Here is a 26,807-nt window from a genome sequence, read left to right on the forward strand (position 1 = left end):
CTTGTCGAATGTTGCCCATGTCTTTATTGATCTTCTCTCGCTGTTTTTCAGCCTCGTGTAGTTCTTTGTCCACCTCTTGTAGCTCAGTTTCTTTTTGCTAAAGAAGTAAAAAGGTAAAAAAGAAATTCATGAAAGAAAAAAAATAACCTTGCATATAGAAAATAGGAGCTAAAAAAACAATTTTGTTTTACCTCTTTGTAGCTGTCTTTGCCCTCCTCTATGTACCTGGTAATCTCTCTTTCAAGAAGGGTCACATTTTTCAGTTTTTCTTTGATTTCATTTATCTAAAAGAAAGTATAATGCTTTAGTCAACTCCCATAATAAGCAATGACATCATCTTGCATTAAAATTAATGTCCACAACCTTTTATGTAGTACACTGCAGTAAATAATTTCACAGTAAACAGAAAACATAAGTTGGACCTTTTGCTGTCCTTCCTCCTGTTTCTGCCTCCTGCGCTCAACAAGGTCCTGTTTCTCCTGCTGGAGCTTCTCCAGAGTGGCAGCTAGGGGGAGAAACCTGCTCCTTTGCATCCTAATAAACAGACAAATCACGATGAAACAACAGAAACAATATGATTACACTACTGTTTAAAAGTCTGAGGTCTATAATATTTTTTGCTTTTGAAATAATTCTTTAATGCTCACCAAGGCTACATTTACTTGGTCAAAATACAGCTGTTGTGGAATATTATTACAATTAATGGTCCAAATGTTTAAACATTGTAAAGGATTTAAACATATAATTTATTCCTGTGATGGAAAAACCTAAAATTCTAATATGCTTATCTCAAGAAAACAGCTGTGTTGCTTAATATTTTTGTGTGAACCATAATTTTTTTCTTTGATGAAAAGTTAAAGATAATTTATTTTTAAATAATTTTTTTGTAACAATGTAAAATTCTTTACTCTCCCTTTTTGATCAGGTTAATGTATTCTAGCTGAATAAAGTATTAATTTCTTAAAAAAGAATCCGGCTGACCAAAAACTACTGAACATTACTGTACATGACAACTTTCATTACTTTTGTATATTGAGGTATTACTTTGTATTTACAGTTTTAGTGCATTTATATTTTACAGAACTAACTTGTTTCTGAGAAACTACTCATTAACACTCATGCTGTTTAACGACGAAGAAAGTCTCATTTATACCTCCATGGTGGTAGTGATGTGAAGGGTGTTTTACCGGTAAAAGGACAAAGTGTTGCTGCTTGTGTGAACAGCACATTTGTGCATTTACCAGAAAAAGTTATGCTGGCAATTTCAAGGTAATTTACTGGCATTTATGTGTGAACAGGGCTTGTGCCTCAGAAGGACATGCACAACATCACTTCTCAGATTTCTCTTCAAAGAAAGCAATCAGCAGAACTGAGGAGTGTGGCAAGCTATGCTTCACCTTTGTCCTTGGTACTCAGAGAACCAAGGTTACATATGCAATAAGTTACTCAACGCTGCATCAGTAGCTGACACTGTGGGAACAGTATACAGCAATGCAATACAATACCTGGTAACTGCTGGTTTATTATCCTGTGACAGACTGACAAACACAAAGACTGACTACCTACTCATAATCATCACATCTGGAGGGTGTTCATTTCAGCTACTGATGCAGTATTAAGTGAACCTATGAAATGAAACCTTGGTTCCATGAGTATGAAACTTTATGAAACAAAAGCACATTAAAGTGAAGTTGGTGCTCCTTACTCGAATGTCTCTGTCGAGTGTTTGGATCTCAGTGGTGAACTCCGCACGCTGCTCCTCCAGCTGCTGACGTTTCCTCTTCAGCTCCATCTTATTGCAGACTACACAAAAGAAGCATCAAATGGACACACAATTTTAAAGAGGGTCACATAGATGTTATAACTTATTTTATTAGTATCTGGGTATTTGACAAAGTACCAGTGGTGTGACAGGCTATATCTAAAATTATTTTCAGTAACTTTTTTCTAATACTTATTTAGATTAATAATGCATGCAGTTTTTATGACTTTTATGAATCAAGGGCCTATCATTTTATTATTTACCATGACATTTAAGACAAAGAAAAAAAATAGTAGTTTAGGTGAAATTAGGTGATTAAAAACATTTTAAAAGGTTTCCATTTACAGTTCCTAAGATGTACAAATTGCCTTATATATTAAAAAAATATAGTTGACCCAAAAATAACATTTCTGTCATTAATTACTCACCCTCATGTCGTTTCAAACCCATAAGACCTTCTTTCATCTTTGGAACACAAATTAAGATATTTTTGATGAAATCCAAGAGCTTTCTGACCCTCCGTCAGCAGCACAGCAACGCAACTACCTTCTTCGAGGAACAGGAAGGTAGTAAGTCCATGTGACATCAGTGGTGCAACTCAACTCTTTATGAAGCTATGAGAATACATCTTGTGTGCAAAGAAAACAAAAATAGCGACTTCAACAATTTCTTCTCTTCCATGTCAGTCGAAGCGCGTTCACGACAGTACCACAACGCACGCGTGTTTATTCCTCTGCTTGTAAACTAGGCGTAGCACATCTTGGGTCTACATTAGAATGCCGGCTCCTGCAACAGCAGCACCACACACACATTACGGTACTCTCACGAATGGCATAGAGACTGACATGGAGGAGAAGAAATTGTTAAATAAAGTTGTCATTTTTGCTTTCTTTGTGCACAAAAAGTATTCTTGTAACTTCATAGCATCATGGTTCAACCTCTGATGTCACATAGACTGTTTTGAAAATGTCCTCCTTACTACCTTTCTGGGTCTTGAATGTCATAGTTGTGTTGCTCTCTATGCAGGGTCGGAAAGCTCCCAGATTTCATCAAAATTATATAGATTCCCTCCATCTGAGCCGCACTGTAGTTAAAGTTTATTTTTTCAAAATGGCCTGTCTGAATGTTTGAGATTGTACTGTTTTGTTGTTGCCGGAAGAGAATGCGCCTCCCGATCTACATATATCCGTCTATGTTCGCGCGAATCATTCGTGATCCAGCTTCGCTTACACTTTTTTTTATGAATCTTTGGTATCACCTTTGCTAATAATGTGCTAGTTAGCAAGTTTAGCGGCTAAATGCGGCTAAAGTAAACAGGCTCATCACTCCACAGAGAGAAGAGAGGGGTGGGGCGAGCAGAGCTCATTAACATTTAAAGCAGCCTTGACCAGAATGGGATGATCTTTGCAGAGCTGATTTTGGCAAGGTAAAAAGGGTGTTGTTTTACTGTTTTACACAACCATTGAGAATTTTTAACCAAAGTATATTATAGACTTTTCATTAAGACCCTAAACAATCATATCAACTTGTGGAAAATAGGCATCCGATGACCCTTTTAAAAGTGGCAATTTTAACAAGCTATAAAAAATTATTTGTCAGGTATTTTGAGCTAAAACTTGACATACACACTCACACATCTTGTAAAAAAGGGCACAACAGGTCACCTTTAATGGGGGGGATGGGGTCATATTTTAAACATATGACAAATGTTTAAAACAATGCACATGACCGTTTAAATATTTGGGGTCAATACAATTTTTTTTAAAGAAATTAACATTTTTGTTCTGCAAAATGAGAATTAATTGATCTAAAGTGACATAATATAATGTTGCAAAATATTTTTTATTGTTTTTTGTAATGGCTGCCAAAATTCAGCTCATCACGGGCGTAAATTACACTTTGTATTAGGGATGTCGCAATTCTCATAATAATAATGAATCGTCCAACATATGCCAAACATCTTCCCTTGTAATGATTTGTAATGAAAAGTGTTTCTAAACCTGTTGTCCAGCAAAACAATGTTTTTACTTCAGAACATCAGTTGAATGTTTGATATAACTTTCTTTTGTGATCTGATGTGGCTTCTGAATGAGGCACTGAATGAGACTATACATTGTTGCAGTGGAGTGCTTATTGTCTTCATTGTTTCATCATTCAGAAAGCTTCTATCTACTCTCAATCATAGGGATAGGTGGATGCCACTGGCCCTGTCCCAAATGGCACACTTCACGTGTACTTGTGGTCTTGCAGACTTAAGGCCTCTTTACACTGAACATGAAAATTTTGTGAGAATGTGAATGTATTCACAACAGGCGCATCATTCATGGCGCCAAAAAGCTAGGATTTTTTTCCCGTCCTGTGTGTTGATTTTTTCCCCCATCGCTCTGCGATGAAACGAGCGATCTAATTAGATTTGAGCTTAAGTCACGTGTCCGAAGCAGTTGCTGTTGCACAAAAGGACAAGAGTGGTGGCGCTGTTTCCAAAACCAGTGTAAACGAACACCAAAGAAGAGTTTTATGAGAGTGGATGCTGACCACTTGTTATCATTAGTAGCTGAGAATAGATTTATTCTCACATGTTCTTTATACAGAATATAATTTCTGTTAATTCTCCACTGATCTGAAGAACACTGTCTTTTCTTCCATGTATACGAGTGTTACGAGCCGCGTATCTAGTCAATCATGTGATCATATCTCCTTTCAGTACATAAGAAAAAACAAGCAAGAAACATTTTTTCTATGGTGATTTAAAGTGGGTTTTAAGTAAAAAAAAAAAAAAAAAAAAAAAAACAAACATGGATAATCAAATAAATTTGCAAATGTAGCTTGATGCTAATTGTACCTCTGTTTATATTTTAAGATGTACTCTTGTAAGCATTATAGATAGTTTGTGTTTCTGGTGTAGAACCAAACTTTATTTATCTTAATGTAATGCTGTATACTGAACAACACCCATGATGTTAAATCCATATACAGGATGCATATCTAAGGAAAAATGCATTTTTGTTCTGGGTCACCTAAGGTGCAGTTGTGAATTAGCAGAAGAAATCGTTTCGGGTGCTCGCAAGTGCCCTTGATGTGTTCTTTTGTGCAAGCTCTGTGGCAGACTTCTACCAGGCGAAGAACTCTGGTCCTGGAGAGCCGCAGCCCTGCAGAGTTCAGCTCCAACCTTAAATAAAACTCACCTGCCTGTTGCTTTCTAGTAACCCCTCAGACCTTGATTAGCTTGTTCAGGTGCGTTTGATTAGGGCTGAAGCAAAACTATGCAGGGCTGCGGCTCTCCAGGACCGACATTCGCCACCCCTGGTTTAGGGTGTGATTTGGGACAAGGCATATTTTGGATTTCCAGGAGTATCGTAAGTTCTTACTTCTGTGATGCATATGTGGAGTTTCTGTACGAGGGCGCCCTCCAGCAACAAGTATAAATAAAACAGCTCAATAATGGCCAACCCATTGGCCAATTGGGTAAAAATAGTACATCTCTCAAAATAAATTTGAAGTTGACATGATTCATGTGATTCATGTTTTTTTCTCAACTGTACAGGTATTTTCTTTTTTAGGTTGTTTTAAAAATTGCATTTTAAATTGCAAATTGTAACAACAACAAAAAAAACCCTACTAAAAATCAAGGTATATATTCAACTGTATTGTTGCTTCTCCTCACTGGTATTAAACTAGAAAAGTTGTGTTTTTAATCATAATCATATTTCATAACATTACTGTTTTTACTGTATTTTTAATCAAATAAATGCAGCCTTGGTAAGCAAAAGAGAACAGACCCTAAACGTTTGATCAGTAGAGCACTTTCACATAAGATTCACAGAAGTTTTTAATCTACATAAACTGCTGAACTTACTGGTGTCCAGGCAGTGTTGGTTCTCTTGTTTCTCCTGGCTGACCTGCTGCATGGTGCGGCTGAGGTCAACTCCCTGCAACTTTGCTGCATGTTGAGCGATCTTTCTCTCTACATCCTTCAATTCAAGCTACAGATAACAAGAGACATTCTGATTATGCACATATGGATAATATACTGCTTGTATTACAGTTGTATTACATTACTGTATTAAATACTGTTTCCAGATGTCCCTTTAAACTTGCAGTACTGTGTATATTTAATAAGAATCACAATGCTGCACTATTCTGTGTGTTCTAGGTGATAAATGTCTTTTAAGTATATTTTGTGTAGCACTGATGTGTTTTATTGGACTGCATAATTTTTTTTGTTTTTGGACTGACTGGAAATGAACTCAGACCTCATAGCGATCCATGAGTAATATGTCCTGCAAACAGTCTTTAGCTGTGATTTCCTCAGACCTCAGTGTGCACAACAGTGTCTTCTGCTCCTCAATGTCTCCTTTCAGCTTCTCAATGTCTCGATTCACACTCTGGAGTTCATTTCTGAGCTCTGGCAGCTCTTTCTCCTGGAGCTTCGCTAAGGACTGTCTGCCAGTAAAAGAGATGGACATGTTAGAAAATGATTCATCAATATATTAAGCTGTCTTAATATGAATCTGATGGATAGATGGATGGATGGATGGAAGGACGGCAGGATGAAAGGATAAATAGGTGAATGGATGGATTAGGAGGTAAAGAGGAGAACAGATGGATGGATGATCATTGATGAAGCAACAAATAGGTCAAAGGATGGATAGATAAACAGATAAAGGGATGGGTGGATGGATAGATGGATGATGGATAAATAGGTAACCAGATGGATAGATGGACAGATTAAGGAGTAAACAGGTCAATGAATGGATAAAACAGGTAGACGGTGGATGAAGGGGGGAAAAAGATGTATTGATGGACAAATGTATGTGTCACGTATCGTGTTAGAAAGGGGCGAACGAAGACGAAGGTCCAAGATAAAGTCTTTATTATATTCCACAGGTAAATCTAAAACAGGTAAATCCACAGCAGGAGGGAAAAACCACGCATACACTGACGTTTACATTGACGAGACTGGAAGACAAACACTGAACTCAAAGCAACTTATAAAGACAGGTGATAACGAAGAACATAATTAAGGCACAGGTGATACAAGGTTAACTAATGATGATGAGGACAGGAAGCAGGAACAACCAAATATGGGCACAAGAGGGAGAAACCAACATAAACAGTCCACAGGGGTGTGACAGTATGAAGGGGTATGGATGAATGAAGGGGTAAATAACTGAATGAATGAGTGGATGCATGGATCAAGAGGTAAGTAGATGAATGGATGGATGGGTGGAGAGATGGATGGATGGATGGATGGATGGAAGGATGGATAAAGTGGTAAATAGGTGGTCGGATGGATGTAGGATGAATGGAGTGGATGGATGGATGGATGGATGGATGGATGAAGGGGTAAATAAATGGATGGATAAATTAACAGATGGACAGGTGAAGGGTAAAGAGCAGGATGGATAGATGGCTGGTTGAAGGGGTAAACAGGTGGACAGATGAATGGATGGACAAAAAGTATTGGATGGATGGATGGATGGATGGATGGATGAAGTGATAAACAGGTGAGGGATGGATAAATATGTGAAGTAATTGATGGATTAAGTTAAACAGGTGGACAGACAGATGGCTGGATGAATGGATGGACAAAAAGGAGTAGGATGAATGGATAGATTAAGTGATAAATAGGTAAAATATGGATAGATATATAGGAAAAATAAAAGATGGAAAGATGGATGAATGGAGGATAGATGAATAGAGAGATGAAAGAATAGACAGAAAGAAAGACAAATGAATTATTGCCTGATGGGCTTCAGTTCCATCATTTCATCACGCTTGCTCTTCATACTTTTCAGGTCATCCTCAGTGTTCTTTAGTTTGTCTGGGACAAGACGTAGCTTGGACTGCATGTCATTAATGACGTCCTGGAGCTCTGCTTCTGACGGGAACACACGCTTACATACGGGACAGCAGGGCTCGCCCTCCTCCGTCAACTGACTGATGAACTGACTGTACATGGCTGTGGCACCAGTCAGCATGGCTGCTCAGAAAAAGATCCAGGCCAGAGAAGAAGAGAAAAGACACTAAGAATCACATTAAGAAAATAAAAGACTGAAAATTGGGAATGTTCTGAATTAGCACACACACAGGGTAATGCAACTGCTACTAACCACTTAACCTCACCTGTGTGGGCAACATTTTCACCCACCACATTAGAGTCACCATCTTGCAACTTCATTTCCAAAAAACTGTCTATATCCTGTTCGGCAATAAAGAGTAATTTACCATGAATCAGGCCCACACGGAAAGTTTATCAGCAAAATCAACAAACTTAAGCAGAAGTCAAAGACCCACATAATGCATCCGCCGGGTTTTGCGTCATTCAGATGATTTTCCACCAAAATTAGTACAGGAAACGTACATGTATATTTTGTGTAGCTCAAAAAAGTAAAAGCCAAACACATTTCTGTACCTATCTGTTTGGAACACTTATTCCACTCATCCTCCAGTCTGTCTAAGTCCGACTCAAAGTCCTGACTGCCGCACACTTTAAAAAGTCTCTCTTCAGAACTGGCCAGCTGCTCTTCCTTTTGTTTAATTTCTGCAGTTAAGTGAGTCTTCTTCTGTTCTGTGGATGCAAGCTCCTTGCTATAGAAAAAAAAGAAAAGTGTCAACAAGTGTCTTGTTGTCTAGCAAAGTTAGTTCACATGTCATTATTCATCCATTTCAGGCCTGAACATAGCGCATTACAATCATAAGACAACGTTTAAATACAAAAAAAGATATACTGTAAGCTGTGAAAAAAATAAAATATATTGTTTTTAGTTTGAAAAGAAAAAAAGCATTTGGAAAATTGACATTATTTCACATGTAAACATGTATTTTACGGAAATTATATATATACACAGTCATGTGAAAAAGTTAGGACACCCTAATGAATTTCATGGTTTTCTGTATCAGGACATAATAAAAAAATTATCTGGTCCTTGGCAGGTCTTAAAATTTGGAAAATAAATCATCAGATAAACATCATCACATGACAGATCACACATTATTTATTGTCATTATTTATTTAAGAAAAATACATACAAGAGGGAAAGGCCATGTGTGACAAAGTTAGGACAGCCTATGAGTCAATTGCCTGTAGATCCACTTTTAGCAGCAAGAACTTGGAGCATTTATTTTCTGTGTGACTTTATCAGTCTCTCACATCGTTCTGGAGGAATTTGGACCACTCTTCTTTTTAATGTTGCTCCAGTTTATTGAGGTTTGTGGGCATTTGCTTACGCACGGCTCTTACCACAGCATTTGAGTCAGGATGAGCTCTGGGCTATTGCAACACATTGCAACACTTTTCTTTTCTGCCATTCTGTTTCAGATTTGCTGGTGTGCTTGGGATCATTGTCCTGTTGCATGATCCAATTTTGGCCCAACTTCAGATGTCAGACAGACTTTACCAAACTTGGCGCTGTGCATTATCGCCAAACATCTCCACTTCGGTCTTCTCTGTTCAAAGAAGATTATTCTACAAGACTTGTGTTTTGTTCAGATGCAACTTTGCAGACCTAAACTGTGCTGCAATGTTTTTTTTTTTTTTTTTTTTTTTTAGAAGAGGCTTTCTTCTGCCAAGCCTTCTAAACATGCCATTTTTGTCCCATATTTTTCTAATGGTATTGTCATGAACTTTATCATTTAACATGTTAACTGAGGCCCGTAGAGTCTGAGGTGTAGTTCTTGGGTTGTCTGCCATTTCTCTGAGCTTTACACGGTCTGATCTTGGGGTGAATTTTCTGGGACGTCCACTCCTGGAAGGAGAGGTGTCTGTTTTAAATGTCTTTCACTTGTGAATAAACTTCACATTGTTTGGAAATGGCCGTATTACTCTTCTCAGATTGATGGCAGCAATTACTTCTCTAAGATGATTGCTGATGTCTTACCTCCTTGGCACTGTGTTAACACACACCTGAAGGCTCCAGACCAGCAAACTTCCAAAGCTTATGTTTTTGTAGAGGCGCTCAGTGCTTGACTGTTATTTACCCTCTTTATTACAATGTTAACAGTAAGGGTGTCCTAACTTTGTCACACATGGCTTTTCCATTTTGGCTTTATTTTTGTTTAGTAAATAATGACACGGTGCAATTTGTCATGTGTTGAAGTTCATCTGAGGTATTATTTTCAAAATTTTAAGACCAGCCAATGACCAGTTTTTTTTTTTTGTTTTTTTTAATGATGTCCTGATATGGAAAAGCATGGAATTCAATAGGGTGTCCTAACTTTTTCAGATGACTGTATATATACAGCAGTCAACAGTCAGTTTTGTGTTGGTTTTAGGACTACTTTGATGAAAAGATTTGATCTACTTTAAATATTGACTACTATATATATATATATATATATATATTTATTTAACAGTTCCTTTACACTACAACAAGCTGGAATTGAAACTGCATATGCCACTTAAGTTTGTGGGTGGTTGTGCAAATGTCAGTATTTTCTGCTACATGATATCCGTCTATGTGCTTGTGTCACTCATCATGTAGACATTTAGATTCTCTGTTACCTGCACATAACATTATTTCATAACATAACATATTTCATCCTCACACTAAAAATCATTATGCTTATTCTAAGAAACACCTACTATTTTACAAAAGTTTGTAGAAAAACTAATCACTAAAAAGTGCGACAGACTTCATTTCGCTGAGCTGCTCTCTGGTGGAGTCGATGTATTTGGATTTGGAGTAGATCCAGTCTTCTAGATATTTCTTGCTTGGAAAGTGTCCCAGCAGAGACACCAGCTTTTTATTATGTCTCAACTTGATCTTACTCACTTGCTCTTTTTTTCTCCATCTGGAATCCAAAACAGAAATAAACAATTTCTTTTCTTGTTGGATAAAACATTCACATCACCAACCCCTGTCTGGCATTAGCACTGATAATAAAACTGTATCTTTAAGCATATGCATAATATTTTTCAGTAAATCATCCCATCTCTTTCATCATTCCGTGTTCGAAATCCACATATTTGGACAGCTTCCCAGTAGACCAATACACTCACAGTGAGACCCTGTAAGCCATAAGAAGGTCACCTGGAAAGGCTGTGCTAGAAATAACATAAATGCATAACATAAATAAGCCAAGGTTAACAACCTAGGCTTAAAGGGTGTAGAGGGCCTAAGGGCAAAAGGTTACAAGGGCCCACAGCTAAAACAGAATGAGCTACCAGGGTCTGAGTAACATCAACCCGGTAGTATCTGACAAGTGCATGTGGAGAGGCCCAGCTTTCAGCAGCACAAATGTCCTGCAAGGAACCCCTTTAAACAGAGCCCATGAGGCCACCATGCCCCAGCTGAGGCCCTCTGGAGGCCACACTCCCTTAAGTCCCCCACGCTCTTTCATCACTTAATCTTTCGTTTGGTGTGTTCATCCATCGAATCACTTGATATACAAAACCATGATCCACACTCACATATTAAAGCCTTCTCTTTTTGTTTTATTGAACGTAAATTACCAACGTTTCGGCTCAAAGGCCTTCTTCAGTGTGCTAAACAATAGAAATCCTCCTCCCACTTTTTAAATCACCATTCATTTACCAATGTTCATTCACTCAGGCTTACATATTCCGTTTCAATATTGGACAATTATAAAAAAAGAGTTTAGCACGTGTTTAGCACACTGAAGAAGGTCTTTGAGCCGAAACATTTGTGTCTTTGTCCCATTGATAATTTATGTTCAATAAAACAAAAAGAGAAGGCTTTAATATATGAGAGTGGATCATGGTTTTGTATATCACATGAATAATAAAACAAAAAATAAAAATAAAATAAAATCATCTCCCGTCAAAGAAGGTGGAGTTCCAGAACACACCCACTGAGGTGTTTAGAAGCCAGAACAAACTACCTCAGAGTTTGTTTTTACATGTTTTTAAACCGCAATGCTTGATGCTTATGCAAACGATAAGGTTTCATGAGCACATTGCATAGCAATGTCATGTGAACATGTAAGCAGGATAGAGACGATAGTCCACAATCTCTACCAGTTACCAAATTTCTACCAGTTAATCGCATCTACCAGTATATAGCCCAACCCTAGCATATATTATGGAATCTAGATAATGCTAAATGTATCCTGGTTGTTTTCTGTTCAAGTCTTGTTATTCAGATGTGCTATTGCCCAAAGAGATTTAATTGGTTTATGTTTGTTGTATTTGTATTTGGTGTAAAAATGAGGATTGGCCACTAATAGACAAATAAGAGATGCCTTGTGCACTCACCTCTGTGTTTTTGAGCATGTCCATCTGTGTGCGTTCTGCAGTGTGTGTGTTCAGCAATTCCATCTCCTGGTCTAGTCTGCGCTGGGCCTGATCCAGTTCAGTTTTCTCCTTCTGTAGTTCAATTTCTTCTGCCTTTAGGCTGTCCACCGTATAGGCCTGCATGGCATTATCAAGCTCACACTCCTATGGACACACACATTAAGGCATTTTCAAAAGCAATACAAGTGCCAGTGATGTTAATATTATTATTTTTTCCCCTTTTTACTAACTTATAATTTAGCCATTTTAGTTAAGGAATCGGCTGAGAAAAGAACAGAACACTGATACAAATACATCTGCATGCTCAAAGCAAGTCATGTGTGGTGTAGTACAGTAGTGCAGGCCTAACCACTTTCTGAAGTTCAGTGTCCAGCTCCTGTAGTCTGCTTGAGGAGCCCTCCAGTCTTTGGAGGTCAGACTTGATGTTTTTCAGTTCCTGTTGTTTCTTGGCCTGTATGTCTCTCTTGATATCAATAGTTCTCTCTAGACCTGTCTTCTTATCTCGGAGGTCATCAATGCTTTGTTGCTTCTGTGCCACTTTCTCCTGCATATCATGCTGAAAACAAAGTAATGTACCAGTTTAATGTAAAACAAATGAATTAAAACAAATGAATTTACATGTTACAATACTAATATTTAACTTATAACTGATAAAGTTTCATCTATCTTTCAACTAAATTAATCTATATATATATATATAGGGTATATATATATATATATATATATATATATATATATATATATATATATATATATAGCACCACCAGTGTAATGGCTTTTTGCTTAAATATTAATATTTTATTTTGGTCATACTATTTATACTGGGTACCAGCCAGGAATTTCACCTTGACAGTAAAAAACTATCATGGAAGATTACGGAATAAATAAAAATAATATATTACATTACTCAAACCTTACCATAGTTTGGTTGAGGGCCTCTGAGTCCTTTTTGAGTCACTCTTCGACTTGCCTGTGGAAGCTCTGGAGCTGTCGTTCACTAAGAGGGGTTTGGTCATAACCCCCCAACTCCAGGAAACATGCTAAAGTCTTGACCTGAGTGTCCCTCTTTTTAATGTTTTCTGTGTGCCTATCTGCCTGTGTCTGAAGACGGCCTTCAAATAAACAAAAAATTGCAATGAACAGCTCTGAGAAAGAAGAAATCTTTGTTGGGCCTTTTCTGCTAAAAGGCAGCATGAGCAAAATTATTTGGGTTGTTCTTAAGTTATTTTCCACATTCAAGTGTATTTATGTGATTAAAAGTTTTTGGCCACCTCATTAAATAATTAAAGAAGAGATCAAAACTTCCAACCTCACAAAAAAAAAAATCTTCCTTTTTCTTGTTTAGTTGACTGATTATTCTATGCATCTGTTTTGTTAATTATCCTGTGTATATTAGTTCCTGTTTGTTCCTTTGTCCATCGTCTGGTCTACTTGCTTTGTACGTGTTCACTAGCTGCTGTCGTGAATTTTCAAAGTTCCATGTTGGATAATTGTGATCAGCTGTGATCTCCCCATGTACAATTTCCCCCTGATCAAGTTGGTTAATCATGTCCTTTTTATAAATGGTTCAAATTTTGAGGTAGAAGAGGTTCAAAATGATCCATCGTCCAGTCCGAAAACCACCGGGCCTCTCCAGCTCACCCCTTGCCAGGAACCTCCGCATACCCGGCCAAATGTTCCGACTAGAGGTTGACCAATATTGGATTTTACTGCTAACAATAACTAGGTTGGACCACACTGTCCGATACCGATTAATGGACCAAGTTTTTAAAATGGATACTGAGCAGAAAATAGCTCCTGCCTTCTCCCTGCAACTACGACACCATGACATCTTCTTCTGTCTTGCAAGAAGTGGCAAATTATAAATTTGCCAGGCTGTGTTATATACTAAAAGGATACCATTTTTCTTCTAGTGACTCTTTTAAATTTTAGGATCAAAACAACCATTTGAGTATCAGTGATGTCCACAATCACTGACACATAAGAAAAGTCTGACTACCTTGCTCAACTAGCAGGTTAGATTTGTCGCGGCTCATCCTCTGGCATTCTTGACTGGCCTGTTCAAACTCACGCCGACACTCCGCAAGTCTCTGCTCCTTCTCTTCCACCGTCCTCCTGTGGTTCTGATACATGTCCTCCAGCTGATCAGTTGAGCCCTGAAACACCTAAAACAGCACAACACAGAATCAGGGATCCTCAATGAATGAGCAAATGGTTTGGCACAAGGCTTTGTCTTAGGCCTCTTGTTTTTCTAGATATACACACTCCCCTTAGATATTTTTGAACATGGTATTAGTTTTCATTGTTATGCAGGTGACAAAAAAATATCCCCAGGCCAGAAGAAATCAATAATATTTATTATTAGTATTAACTAATAATAGGTAAGTTGTCTGTTTTAGTAGAATTCAAAGATATAGAAGAAATCTTTGGGGAGAGAAAGTGACTTAGATTGAACTTGAAAGTAAACCCTTTGTTCAATCATCAAATGAAAAATATCAGAAGTTCAACATTCATTACTGAACATCCTGTACATGTTTTGTATGCAAAACACTTCCTCTGCTTTCAGATGATCATTATCTGGCATTTATGACTAATACTGATAGTTGTGAAACTTTCAATGTTTGTTTTGTTCGTTTGTTTGTTTTTTAAATAAACCTTAGTTACCTGTTCAATCTTTTCCTCTAGGTCCCGGTTATCATCCTCCATCTGTTTCTTCCTGCTTTCCAGAGTTTTGATCTTATTAGCCAGCTCATTCACTTTGTTGAGGCTGTTGTCAATCTCATTCAGTTGATTCTGAAAATATGCAGAAGAAAAAATTCAACTGATGTGTAATCACAGATATGCATTTTGACAATTTCACAACAGCTCTGAACATGCCTCTCTCATCTATTGTTCTAAACACAATTGTTTTATAATGTGCACTAATGTCAAACTAATCAATAATTTAGGATTAATCTTGTTGGTAAAACTTTACAATAAAGTTTATTAGCTAACTACATTAGTTAACATGAACTAAGAATGAACAATACTTCTACACCATTTATTAATCTTAGTTAATGTTAATTACATCATTTACTAATGCATTATTAAAAGCACAAGTTGTGTTTGTTCACATTAGTTTATGTACGGTGAACTAACGAACAAACCATGAACGACTGTATGTTAATTAACTAACATAAACAAAGATTAATAAACAGTGCAAAAATGTATTGTTCATTATTTGTTCATGTTAGTTAATACATACATGAATGTTAACAAATTACACCTTATTGTAAAGAGTTACCATCTTATTTATTTATTTATTTATTTATTTTAAGTTTGGTCCCAGTGTTTCAAATAAATAATAAATAAATAAATGAGCTCTAACTGACCTTTCATTTGTAAATAGGGTTGCAAAAGGCCACATTTCTAGAAACCTTACAGACATTTTTAAAAAGTTTACAAAAAATTCTTTAAAGTTTACAAAACTTTTGCAACCCTATTTGTAAAAAATTAACTAGATTATTTAATCAAATCAGACATTATTATATGGTTTTGTAAATACATTATTAAATTTAAAAAATACACATTTTGGGGATGAATGTGCAGCCAAATATAAATATACTGTGATATTTGCTGCAACTGGTACTCTTATCTGTGCTACAATCACGTATATTGAAAAAAAAAGTAGAATATTCATTACCCAAAACAATGAACTACCACATACATAAATAAATAAATAAATCAATCAATCAATACAAAGGAAAAAAAAAAAAAAAAAGAAGAAAAATCAATAGCATTTAATTTTTTGATTCAGCCTAAAAACTGGTGTCACAAATTTTTGTGTCTCACCTTCAGTGGGTCAATCTGACTCTCGATGCGTTGGACACTTTCTTTACAGGAAGACAGCTGAGCCTCTTTAGTAGACAGCAGTTCTCTAATCTCTTGGGCTTTATCTTTGTTTTGTTTCAGGTACTTGAGCTCCATCTGGCAGCTTTTAACAATGCTGGTCTGCTTCATCCTCAGCGCCCGCAAAGTCTCCAATACCTTAATGTACCTTCAAGTAAAGGTTTTGGTTATTTCCAGCTATTCATTTGTGAAGCTACGTTAATATGCATAAAAAACAACACCGGACAAACCAATGTTATAGAAAACTAACAGAATAATAACAAATTTAGTTTAATAGGGTTTTAATATATAATTAATTTCAGTTAGACTGATCATCAATACAGTTGTATGAATAACTAAAAAGATATAATTAGTGGGGTTTCACAAATTAATCAAATAATGAATTGTTTCATGTCCACTATTTCAGTTGTAAACAATTTTGCGTTTTTATTTATTTATTTATTTTTTAATCAAATCAGCTAAGCAAATATTTAATCTCTCTCCAGTGACATAAATAAACACTTAGCGCCGCCTACCGGTGTAGGAGGATTTACAAGATATACTGTGCATTGTGTAGATATTATAGCAAGAACCAATTTTCATAGATATTCTGAGATAAAATGGCTTGATAATTACATACCGTAACTGTACAAAAAACAAACAAACAAAAAAACACACACACATTATAAATGATAAGACAAAAATAAGAAAGCAGAGGATGTAAGCAGTCAGAGATGATGCAAACTGAAAAACTAAAATATAATGCAAATTGTAGACCTTTGGGGGAAAAAATAAAAATAAAAATAATAAAATGACACGACTGAATGACAGACGCTTCAGTGAGAAAACTGTTGCCCAGACAAAAATACCTTGTGGCTGAGAAAATGTCATCAAACTTCTGCTTGAGGGCCTTTCCTTCACTGAGAGGCCAGTTGGACTCCTCTTGGTGGCAGAAGATGACATGATTGATAACAGCCTTGGAGACGCCCAGTGCTGAGATCATCTCACGGTCTATTTCAGCACATTTAGAGCTCAGGCTCACTTTTTCTCCATGCCTGACAGCAAGAAAAGTCAATACATATTAATCTCAAAACAATCAAATGTAGTCCTTCAAACAGGGACCATAACATAGACATTTCAAGGGCCAAGTGGGAGTAAAAATTTGTTACATATTAGGTTACATTACATGTAACCTATTTTGAAAGATTACTTTTTCTAGCAAGGAATTGATCAAAAGTAACAGTAAAACATGTTTAATGAAAACAAAAAAAATCTTTGCATTCATTAAAGAATCTTGAAAAAATATATCATTGTTTCCACCAAAATATTAAGGAGTTCAACTGTTGATAAAAATAACACATTTTGGTTACACTTTATTTTAAGGTGTCTTTGTTACAGTGTAATTATCTATTTAAGTACTGAGTAATATTAATTAACTACATGTACTTGCTATATGGATAGCGTTAGGAATAGGGTTTGACTTAGCGTTACTTGCATGTAATTATGCATAATTTATTCCATGTGTAACAAGGACACCCTAACATAAAGTGTTACCCAGATTTCTTGTCACACTGAGGAACTGAATTGATGGCTGCAGCAAATTCGGCTTTTCCATCACAGGAATAAATTATATTTTAAAACATACTAGCATAAAATACAGTTGTAATAAAATCTCACAGTATGACTGTTTTGTATTTTCAATCAAATAAATAAAGCATTCATGAGCATAAGAAACCATTAAAAAAAATAAGAAAAATCTTACAGACCCCAAACTTTTTTTCTGTAGTGTATCAACCTACTTGATTCTTGTAATGACACCCTCAAGAGTTTTGAACTCAGTTTTCTTGCCCTTCTGTGTGCTTTGCATAGACCTCTGGACTGCCACAGGATCGCCATTCACGTCTCTAAACTGGAGTCTGATCTGTGCCCGGACATCTGTCTCATGAGCATCCTACAACAGACCACCATTAGCATTAACAGACAATCAAAATCCATCCTGCTTTTAAGAGGTTGAGCATTTAAAGTGGCTGTTTATAATAAACAGAACTTTTTCGTGCAATAGTGTGGATGCTGACATTTGAATGCAGACATGTCAAAGACTTACTTTGGGATCATGGACAAATGTGTTTCCTTTACTTCCTGGTGGAAAGTCTCCTGAAGTGATGTACTTGAGACACTCAATGATGGTCTGTGAAATCATAAAAATGAATAGTCTATTTATAGTTCATAATTATTAATTTACAGTTTAAATATACAATTATTGGTCGGTAAAAATTAAATATAAATTAAATACTGAAAAATACATTTTACATAAATATTTAATCATCATAACGTTTCATACTGGCTGTGAAACTATGAAAAGCATTTTTATGCATTTCATCAGTATCATGACTGACAGTAATACACAAACCGTTTTCCCAGCTCCATTAGGTCCCACAAGGACAGTCAGGGGGCTGAAGAAGGTGATCACTTGTTTGTCTTTATCCTCAACTCCAAAGCTCCTTACTCCCAGGATACTCATCTTTTCAATCTTAGACATTTTGGACCAGTGCTTTGACTTGTAGCCTTGATAAAATTAAATGTAGTGAAAATCAAAGCACATTTTTAATAACAGGAACAAGACAATGATATTGTCTATCTTTTTCTATGCCAGTTAAGTCAGTTAAGTAGGGCAAAAAACTACTGGGGCAAGTGGCATATGTAGTTTCTTAACACGTTCATGTAACGACATGCCGTCGTTCTAGGCTTCAAGGCAGTTGGGCTAGCAAATATGTAAAAACATTATAAAATAGCATTTTATTAGAATAACTCACACAAGATAAGGCAGTAAGCTTCACGTAAACAGAAGTTGCAGATTGTTTTGACTGCATGCACTCAATCGTGTGTTTCCCGCGTCGGCGCAGTGACGTGCTTCCGCATTCAACTCACCGTCACATGAAACATCAAGAAACTACAAATCCCAGCATGCAAAGCGATCTTTTCATTAAATAACGAATACTTTAAATACAAGTAATTATATTTATAACTGCATAATATTGCAAAAGAAACGATATTCACTTATTTATTTCACCCGAAGCCCTAGCTATTTAATTTAATTCACTAATCTTGACTTCCAGGAAGTACTACAGCTGAATAATCAAAAAGGGTACTTTGATTTGTTGAAGCAGCATAGCTAAAATTAGATTAGTAGTTGTGAACTCCGGTTAATATGGTTGTTCAGCTTATAAAAACACATCAAATGCTCAGTGTCACGAGACGCAAATTTCCCGAGGAAACCGCCCTGTCAATTTAATTTCATTAATACTACCAAAGTGTGGTTTGTTAATATGGCCCTGAAAAACATTAAGCATGTGTGAAATGGTCGGACTGTTTCACTCTTTAAGGGTTTCAAAGGCTGCAAACCTCCACCAACAATCGCTCAGATCTGCACAACCTTCCTTCTCATGCTGTTTCTTGTCTGTAAGTACTCTAAATAATTTTTTTTTTTTTTTTTTTTTTTTTTTTTTTTAATAAATCCTGACAGTGTGGAGCAGGAGAAAAGTTCGACGCATATTATTTGTTGGTCTGTGGAGTCACAGTTGATATCATGCGGTGGCTTGTCAAAAGGACAAAATACTCATTTATTAAATTCTCATTTATATTTTGTGTATATATAATATTATTATTATTATTATTATTATTATTATTATTATTATTATTTTCAAAATCGCATTGATTTTGGCATGCTTGATGTAGTTTTTTTTTTTGGTAATTTTCACATTTATCATGCAAATGTTCCCGTTTGAAGTGTATTGTCGTTGTTACACCACATCCGTCCACTTGGTGGTGCTGTTTCGCTGCTGTTTGATATATGTGAGAACGCTCCGTTTACAGACTACGTAGGTTGCAGTTTTGTGAGTAGGTTGATAGAACTGGAAATTAAGAAATATTGAAAGCATGCAATTCTCAAAGATACTGCTATGCTTAATATTTATTATGTATTTTACATTGGGTCATTCCATGTCAACTCAACCATAGGTTCTCTGCTTAAATTTTTGATTTTGCTAACATTAATTCTAAAGAAAGATATACAGGTATAGTGATGAAAGGCAAAATATTAAATGTCATGGATGAATATTTACTAATTAATCCACTATTTTGTAGGGGGAGGTCAAAATGGCAATTTTCACCTGAGATTCGGAGACAAGATAGCAGCGTCGTAATGTTATTTTTACACAGAGATTGGTAGGTCTGTTAGTAAAATGTGTTGACTTTAGTAATCTTTGTTTCATTATGTGCGAATGGTGACCGCTCAAAAATGGTGAAACGGCACTTTTGAAGTTTTTCTCCAAAGTTTGCAAGCCTGTAACTTGTATTAAAGATATCTTAATGCCTAAATGATAAAGGGGAAACAAGATAAAATTCTAATTTCAACATTGTCTTCTTCTGACTTTGCACTTTTAAAATAATAAGTATCAGCTGTATACAAAGTGACCAATATTTGGTTTTCAAACACTTAAAAAGATTGATAATATTCAATAATCTGGACATGGAGCCTCATTGAGATCCCCATATCTCTGGGACTGAACAATGTAGGGCCTTGAAAATGAAGATTCCAATAGAAAAGTTTATTAACAGCTAGAATCATAAAATCATATTGCAATATCTTTAATAATTTTTGAGTTCTGAGCACCCAAACTTTGGAAAAAGAATATTTATGCCACTCAGGCAGGTAGGTCCAATGCAGTCATCCTGACAGAAGGAAACAAGATACAGCTCTAGTTTTAACATTATTTGTTCTTTAGACATTCCTCCTTTAAAGAAACTAAAGTGCTGTTTCTCCATTTTTGAATAGACACCATTGGCACATAATGCAACAAAGATAGCTAAAGGCAATAGATTTTACTAACAGACGTACTAATGTGTAAAAATAACATTATCATGCTGCCATCTTTCTGAAGTCATTGCACTGAAAACCCTAATAAGTTAATTGGACTAAATTGATTGAGTAAACTCGTTGCCTCAAATTAATTGAGTAATGGAATCTTCCAAAACTTGCATATTTAAGTTTATTTAACTTGGCGGTTTTGTAGACTGTACTTAAATCATTCAGTTCAACAAACTTAGCACTTATTTAATGTACTTAAACGATTGTGTTCACTTGCTATTCATTTTTTTTAAGTGTACTTATATATTTAAGTTAACTCAACATGAAAATGTAACTTAAAACTGTTAAACAATGTTCTTATATTTGACTGCAAGTCATGTCAGTAGTAGCACAACAAAAAACAAACAAAAAAGCTCATAAAATGGTTATTGATAGTTAATAAAAATAAATAAAATTGAGTTGTTACCATTGTTGTGATTCACATGCTGAATGTTGAAGTCTGTGTGTGACTCATGCACATTACCCCAAATATTAAAAGATTATATAAACGCAGTTAAAAGCTTCTTATAGTGTTTATAAAAAAAGAAAATCAGTAAAATTGTAAAATCATTAATCAGCATAAAAAAAACTCATGACTTAATTACCTAATTACCTAAAAAACCTAATGATTTAATTAGAATATAGATCACCTTCTAAAAGCAATCTATTTATTACTTTTCTTTCTTTGAAATCAAAGAACTCTGATTTCATGCTGCATTGTTGCAACAACAGAAAGAAAACTATAGTAATATAAACAAAGTTCCAAGTGCCCAACCAAAAGTAACACTATTCACTATAATGGTGAGTATTTGAAAAAAAAAAAAAAAAAAAAAAAAAAAACCTTTTCAGGAAAATCAACATTAATTTATGAAGTCAGCTTATGTGATGTTCTCTCAAATATTTCAGTTGTATTGAAAATTCAACATTCAAGATGACTTTTTAAAATGATTTTTTTTTTCAAATGATTAATCATGATTTTGAGCTCACAACACTTGAAATCTTAAGTTTATGCATTTTGATAGTAAATAAGTTAAATGAACTCATATTTTTAAGTAATAGGTCCAAAATGCAAAATTTTAAGTAATGTTTAGTCAACATTACTTGATTGTATAAGTAAAGACAGCATTAGGGTTTACAGTGTGCCATTTTGACCTTCCTCTACAAAATAGTAGATTACTCCGTAAATATTCATCCATGACATTTAATATTTTGGCTGTCAGCAATGTACATGTCTATCTTTCCTCAGAAAAAAATATTTGCAAAATCAATTGAGGAAGTTTTTGAAATTTGGTTGATTTGACAAGGAATGACCCATTTATGTGTTGCATTTATTTATTACAAAGCCAAATTTTCAGCAGCCATTAGAATATTTACAATTTTTTTTTGTTGTTGTTGTTGTTTTTTTACTGCAATTTTATATATATATATATATATATATATATATATATATATATATATATTTTTTTTTTTTTTTTTTTTTTTAATCATGTTTTTATTACTGTACTTTCAATCAAATAAATGCAGCCTCGGTGAGCATAAAATATTTTTCTTGAACATTTGCAAAACATTGCACTTACCTTATTAATTTAAAGTTAATGGTTTTTTTGTGTGTGTGTGTGTGTATTACCAGCTCCCAAGAAATTGTTCCAGCTGTATAAATGTGCTGTTTTTCTTAATAGCATTGCAGCACATGGGTAAGGGGGATGACGCTATACGTGAGGCACTTTATCATCTTCGAGACCTCATGGATTATGCACATCTTTTCACATTTGTAAGTACCATACTTCATGAACATAAACATGACATCTTATCTGCATTTATACTATAATTAATCATTATTTTCTGCATCTTTAAAAGGATGTGAACGTGATATACATACCGAATTTGCATATTGAAAGCAGAGAGGTGAGTTTTGGATACTTTAATAGGCCTATAAGGAAAAAATATGAAATTTTGAGATGCCATATGAGCAAGACTGGGCCTGTTTTCTTCAGATGTGCAGCTGTAAAGAGTTCATTGCTCAAGAGCTTCTGAAGACGTTAGTTTCAGCAGAAATCACTGATCAAGAGGCTGCTGTTGAGCCACGGACTGCCCTTAGACTGTTACAGCACAATATCAGATTTCTTCTTCAGAATTCAGTAAGTGATTTCTCTCACTTCTGTGTGCCTTGGAAGTTGGTCCATTGATGTACTCGAGTGTAGATTTATTATGGATTTTTTTCTTCTCTTTATGTCATTTTGCAAGATTGGGGAACACTGTATAAAAGACAAGGTCATGGTTCGCAAGATTAATTTGAGGATTAATCAAGAGTTGATGTTCATTCGTCGATGCTTCACTTTTTTCCAAGATTGGATGTCCAAATGCATAACCAGCAGTGACTTTTGAAGTCATACACTTTGACTTCTGTTGAGTTGATTACATTAAATAACCATTTAAATATCTATTACTTTTATGAATGGCTTAACAGGACAACCTAAAAGTTAAAATCTAATAATAATGCTAAAAGCTTTCAGCCATATTACTGTGTGATTTGTTTCATAAAATTGCAATAAATAATAATGTGACCATGACTTGGAAAGCTTTCTCTTTGTCCTGCTTTCAATGCACTTTATTTATTTGGACCATTTACTGGCAGTAAAGGTGGCAGTAGAGGGCAGTATCAAACTTTTTCAACGGGCTGCCACTTCATTTTAACGCAGTGTGAGAAAACACATAGTTAAGAATGAAATGAGCTTAGACAAGATTAGATTAAAAGGCAGTTACATGATTATATCTTAAAAGCAGGACAAATTAACATTTATTAGTTTCTGTTTCCTGTCTGGCTCAGATTACTCTGTAAGATGGTGAAAAATTCCTCTTTGGCCATTTTGCTTGTGTAAGATACTGTTAGACATCATGAAAATAAATACATCAACAGGTAGTACATCATGAAAGCAAGGTAACAGTTCCATTCAGCATTCATTGGTGTGTCAGCATGGTGTCTCATAAGTCTTCTGTTTGGTAATCATTAAAAACAGCAGGGTGTCATTGCATATAGTGCAAGCATATGCGATGTACAAAACATATTAAGGCATACAGTACCTGTAGCCCTGCAGCCAACACGTACACGGTTCCTTTTCAGGATCCTGAAACAAAAGTGCAGGCAGGTGAAGTGCGGTACGTGGGCAGGAAGTTATTTTGAGGTGGGTTGGGAAGCAAATCAGCTGAATCCGTGGGGAATCGGATGGTTTCTAGCAGACACTACACAGCTCTGTTACATAAAAGAGAGACAGCGAGAGAGGAGGCAGCTCACTAACACTGATTTAACAAGCTTCAGCTAAGACAGATGTTATCTTTCCCTGCCCTGACTCCGCATGCAGAGACATTGGCTCTGTCTGAAATCTAGAAAAAAAAAAAAACTGCCAAGAAAAGATGGCATCAGGGCATGCGATTAAAAGTCCAGTTGATTGTGTTATCTTAGTGAGATTTAATATCAACTGAAAAACAAGCATTATAGTCATGATTCAGAATTAAAGCTGCAAGCAGCATTAAAAGGGCCCTTGGACCTGGGCTCACCACCATCCAATGGCTTTAGGAAAACAGCGACTAGTGGGCAATATGCATTTAAAGTGGTAAATATAAGGAATATATCATTTATACTTATGTGCCAAACTTCCTGCTACCAGGTGGTGGCGCTATGATTATAACTGGATATTGTCCTTTAGCTATCTTCAGGCCAGGACTCTTACTGAATGGGTGAAGTTGGGGGCAGATCAGACATTGAATGGCTAAGCTACAACACCTTCTATTCCTATGGCGAGGCCACCACGGACATGCCTTTCAACGTCAATTTAATGTGACAAAGGGCTTTAGATTACACTGACTAATTTGGTGTTGATTTTTTTTATAAATCTCTAGGAGTTTTGTTTAAATACAACGCCTGAAATGTCAAAAAAGGGACCAAACTTGCCGCAAAAACAGACTTCCTGTTGGGTTTCGGACTTCGTACTGGGGGACATTTCTGTATTGGTGTGTTACATGTGCCTACAGAATTTCGTACATGTATGTGAAACATAGCTCAAGGGGCACTTAGTTGAAATTTTATAGGTGGCGCTATTGAGCAATTCTGCCACACCCACTTCTGAAACCCATGTCAGATGTAAAGTTTCATGAAATTTCTAACATGTTTAGGCCCTCAAAAATGTGATTGAATTTTGCAATTGAGGAAGAATCTGTGCAATTCCAGTAGGGTCCTCACTAGGGTTGGGTATCGAGAATAAGTAGCCTATAATATTTGTGATAAAATAAACATGTTGCAATAGATGTGTCACCACCATCTGTTTGATTCCTCAACCTTTCTTCCGTGCAGCGTACAACCAGTGTGATTTAAACATTCAAATCTGTGTTTGTGCTGCCGCTGACTAAAGAGAGCTACTGTCATGTATATGAATGAAATCACTTCAGAGTCTTTTCAACCACACAGTTCATTATATCTGTGTTAAACATTCAAATAATCTCAGAAGTTCATAGTCTGGATATAAACTCTGATATGTACGGTAGAGATCAAAATAGAGTAAATCATCCTTTTGAAAGTTAATTTGACATTCCAAATAATGTTAAAGATTTATCGATTATGTTGTTATGCCAGTAGATAGCGAAAGGGGGCTGTATTTGTCTTTGATCATTCATTCAAAAACACGGATTCATCCAGTAATGAACCAAGTAAATCTTGAGTGAATCACTGAATCATTTACGTGTAAATTAGGCCTACATGTGATTTTGTTTAGTTGTCTAATGTTTTTTTTTTTTTTTCCTTCAGAATCGTAAGAGAACCACAACTTCCTTTTTTAAAAAAAAACAACAACATCAACCCAATTTATCCAGAATCGTGCAGCTCTAGTTTGCAAACAGCTCTTAAGTGAATCTTGTTTTTACGTAGCCTGTTCATGGTATTCAGCTGAACTAAATGTTTAGCAAAAAAAGAAATAGAATAAATATGCTTGATATCATATTTTATTCACATTGGAATCGAAACTGGGAATCTGACTGTCTATGGAGAGTCAGAAAGCTCTTGGATTTCATAAAAATAGTGTAATATGTGTTCCAAAAATGAATAAAGGTCTTACGGGTTGTTAACGATATGAGGGTGAGTAATTAATGACAGAATTTTATTTCTTTGTGTGAACCCTTTAAAAATTCTCACAATTCAGCTCCCATCTTTTATTTCACTCAAGTTACGCTCAGAATGTTATACAGTCATACAGTTCCTGAAATATGCTGTATGTATGTGCATATATTGTGCACACTGCATGAATAATGCATTCACAGTGTAATATCAGATCAATCATGCAGGGAGTCCAACATATACGAATTAAAATAGTAAATATGACGTCTGTAGTCCAACCTTGCAGTTTAAAGCAAATAACGTTTTGAAAGATGCATCACAATGCTTAATTTGGCATGTGAATGCAAGTTCCATCTGAAGTTAAACAGTTAATAAACCAGTCATTTATTTCACTGTTCATTTGCATGATTTGAGCCAAAGAAGCACAATTTATACAATTTATTCTTTATTTGAAATATTTGAATAGAATGTAAACTTGACCAAAAGTTTTGTAGCGTTTATGACTTTTTTTTTTTTTTTCAAGCTGTACTTCCAAGGCTGGAAATAGTTGCCTGGGGGTGTTATGAATATGGCCACCAAGCAGACTGATTTGCCCTAAAGGGGCTTTGACAGTACAGTAGTATTTCGTTCCAGCAGACCATTTTGCATAAAGCATGTCTCACATCGGTAGCCGGGAGCGTTCTGCATGAGGTGCTACATACTAGCTAGGGATCAAAGAGCAGAACCTCAGTGAGTTCAGGAGATGAGAGGAGATATCAGTGACTTGGGTGAGACTTCTGCTAGCACTGCAAGTCCACCTGAATAATTTTTTTTTCATCATCCTAGACTCTTAGGTATATTGTTGATGGTACTTAAAAGAGAAAAAAACCTTAAAGGCGTTGACTGAATGACTTTGGAATTGTAAGTTATTTAA

The 26,807-nt window shown here is 35.7% G+C and overlaps 1 protein-coding gene across 1 annotated transcript in view; it reads right to left on the reverse strand.

The window, feature by feature from the left end:
- The window catches only part of rad50 (RAD50 homolog, double strand break repair protein), a 32,050-nt gene extending 13,249 nt beyond the window's left edge, over positions 1–18,801 (reverse strand). Inside the window, 17 exon segments of the mRNA XM_051093280.1 lie at positions 1,706–1,803; positions 5,619–5,745; positions 6,016–6,205; positions 7,508–7,745; positions 8,178–8,353; positions 10,397–10,541; positions 11,966–12,161; positions 12,367–12,573; positions 12,936–13,129; positions 14,017–14,182; positions 14,682–14,810; positions 15,849–16,053; positions 16,754–16,939; positions 17,684–17,835; positions 17,989–18,072; positions 18,295–18,449; positions 18,698–18,801. Of these exon segments, the coding sequence (XP_050949237.1) occupies positions 1,706–1,803; positions 5,619–5,745; positions 6,016–6,205; positions 7,508–7,745; positions 8,178–8,353; positions 10,397–10,541; positions 11,966–12,161; positions 12,367–12,573; positions 12,936–13,129; positions 14,017–14,182; positions 14,682–14,810; positions 15,849–16,053; positions 16,754–16,939; positions 17,684–17,835; positions 17,989–18,072; positions 18,295–18,423 (2,622 nt within the window). The 5' untranslated portion in view covers positions 18,424–18,449; positions 18,698–18,801.
- Positions 18,802–26,807: the final 8,006 nt, after the last annotated feature.

Source organism: Labeo rohita, chromosome 21, assembly GCF_022985175.1.
Source record: "Labeo rohita strain BAU-BD-2019 chromosome 21, IGBB_LRoh.1.0, whole genome shotgun sequence".
Lineage (NCBI taxonomy): Eukaryota > Metazoa > Chordata > Actinopteri > Cypriniformes > Cyprinidae > Labeo > Labeo rohita.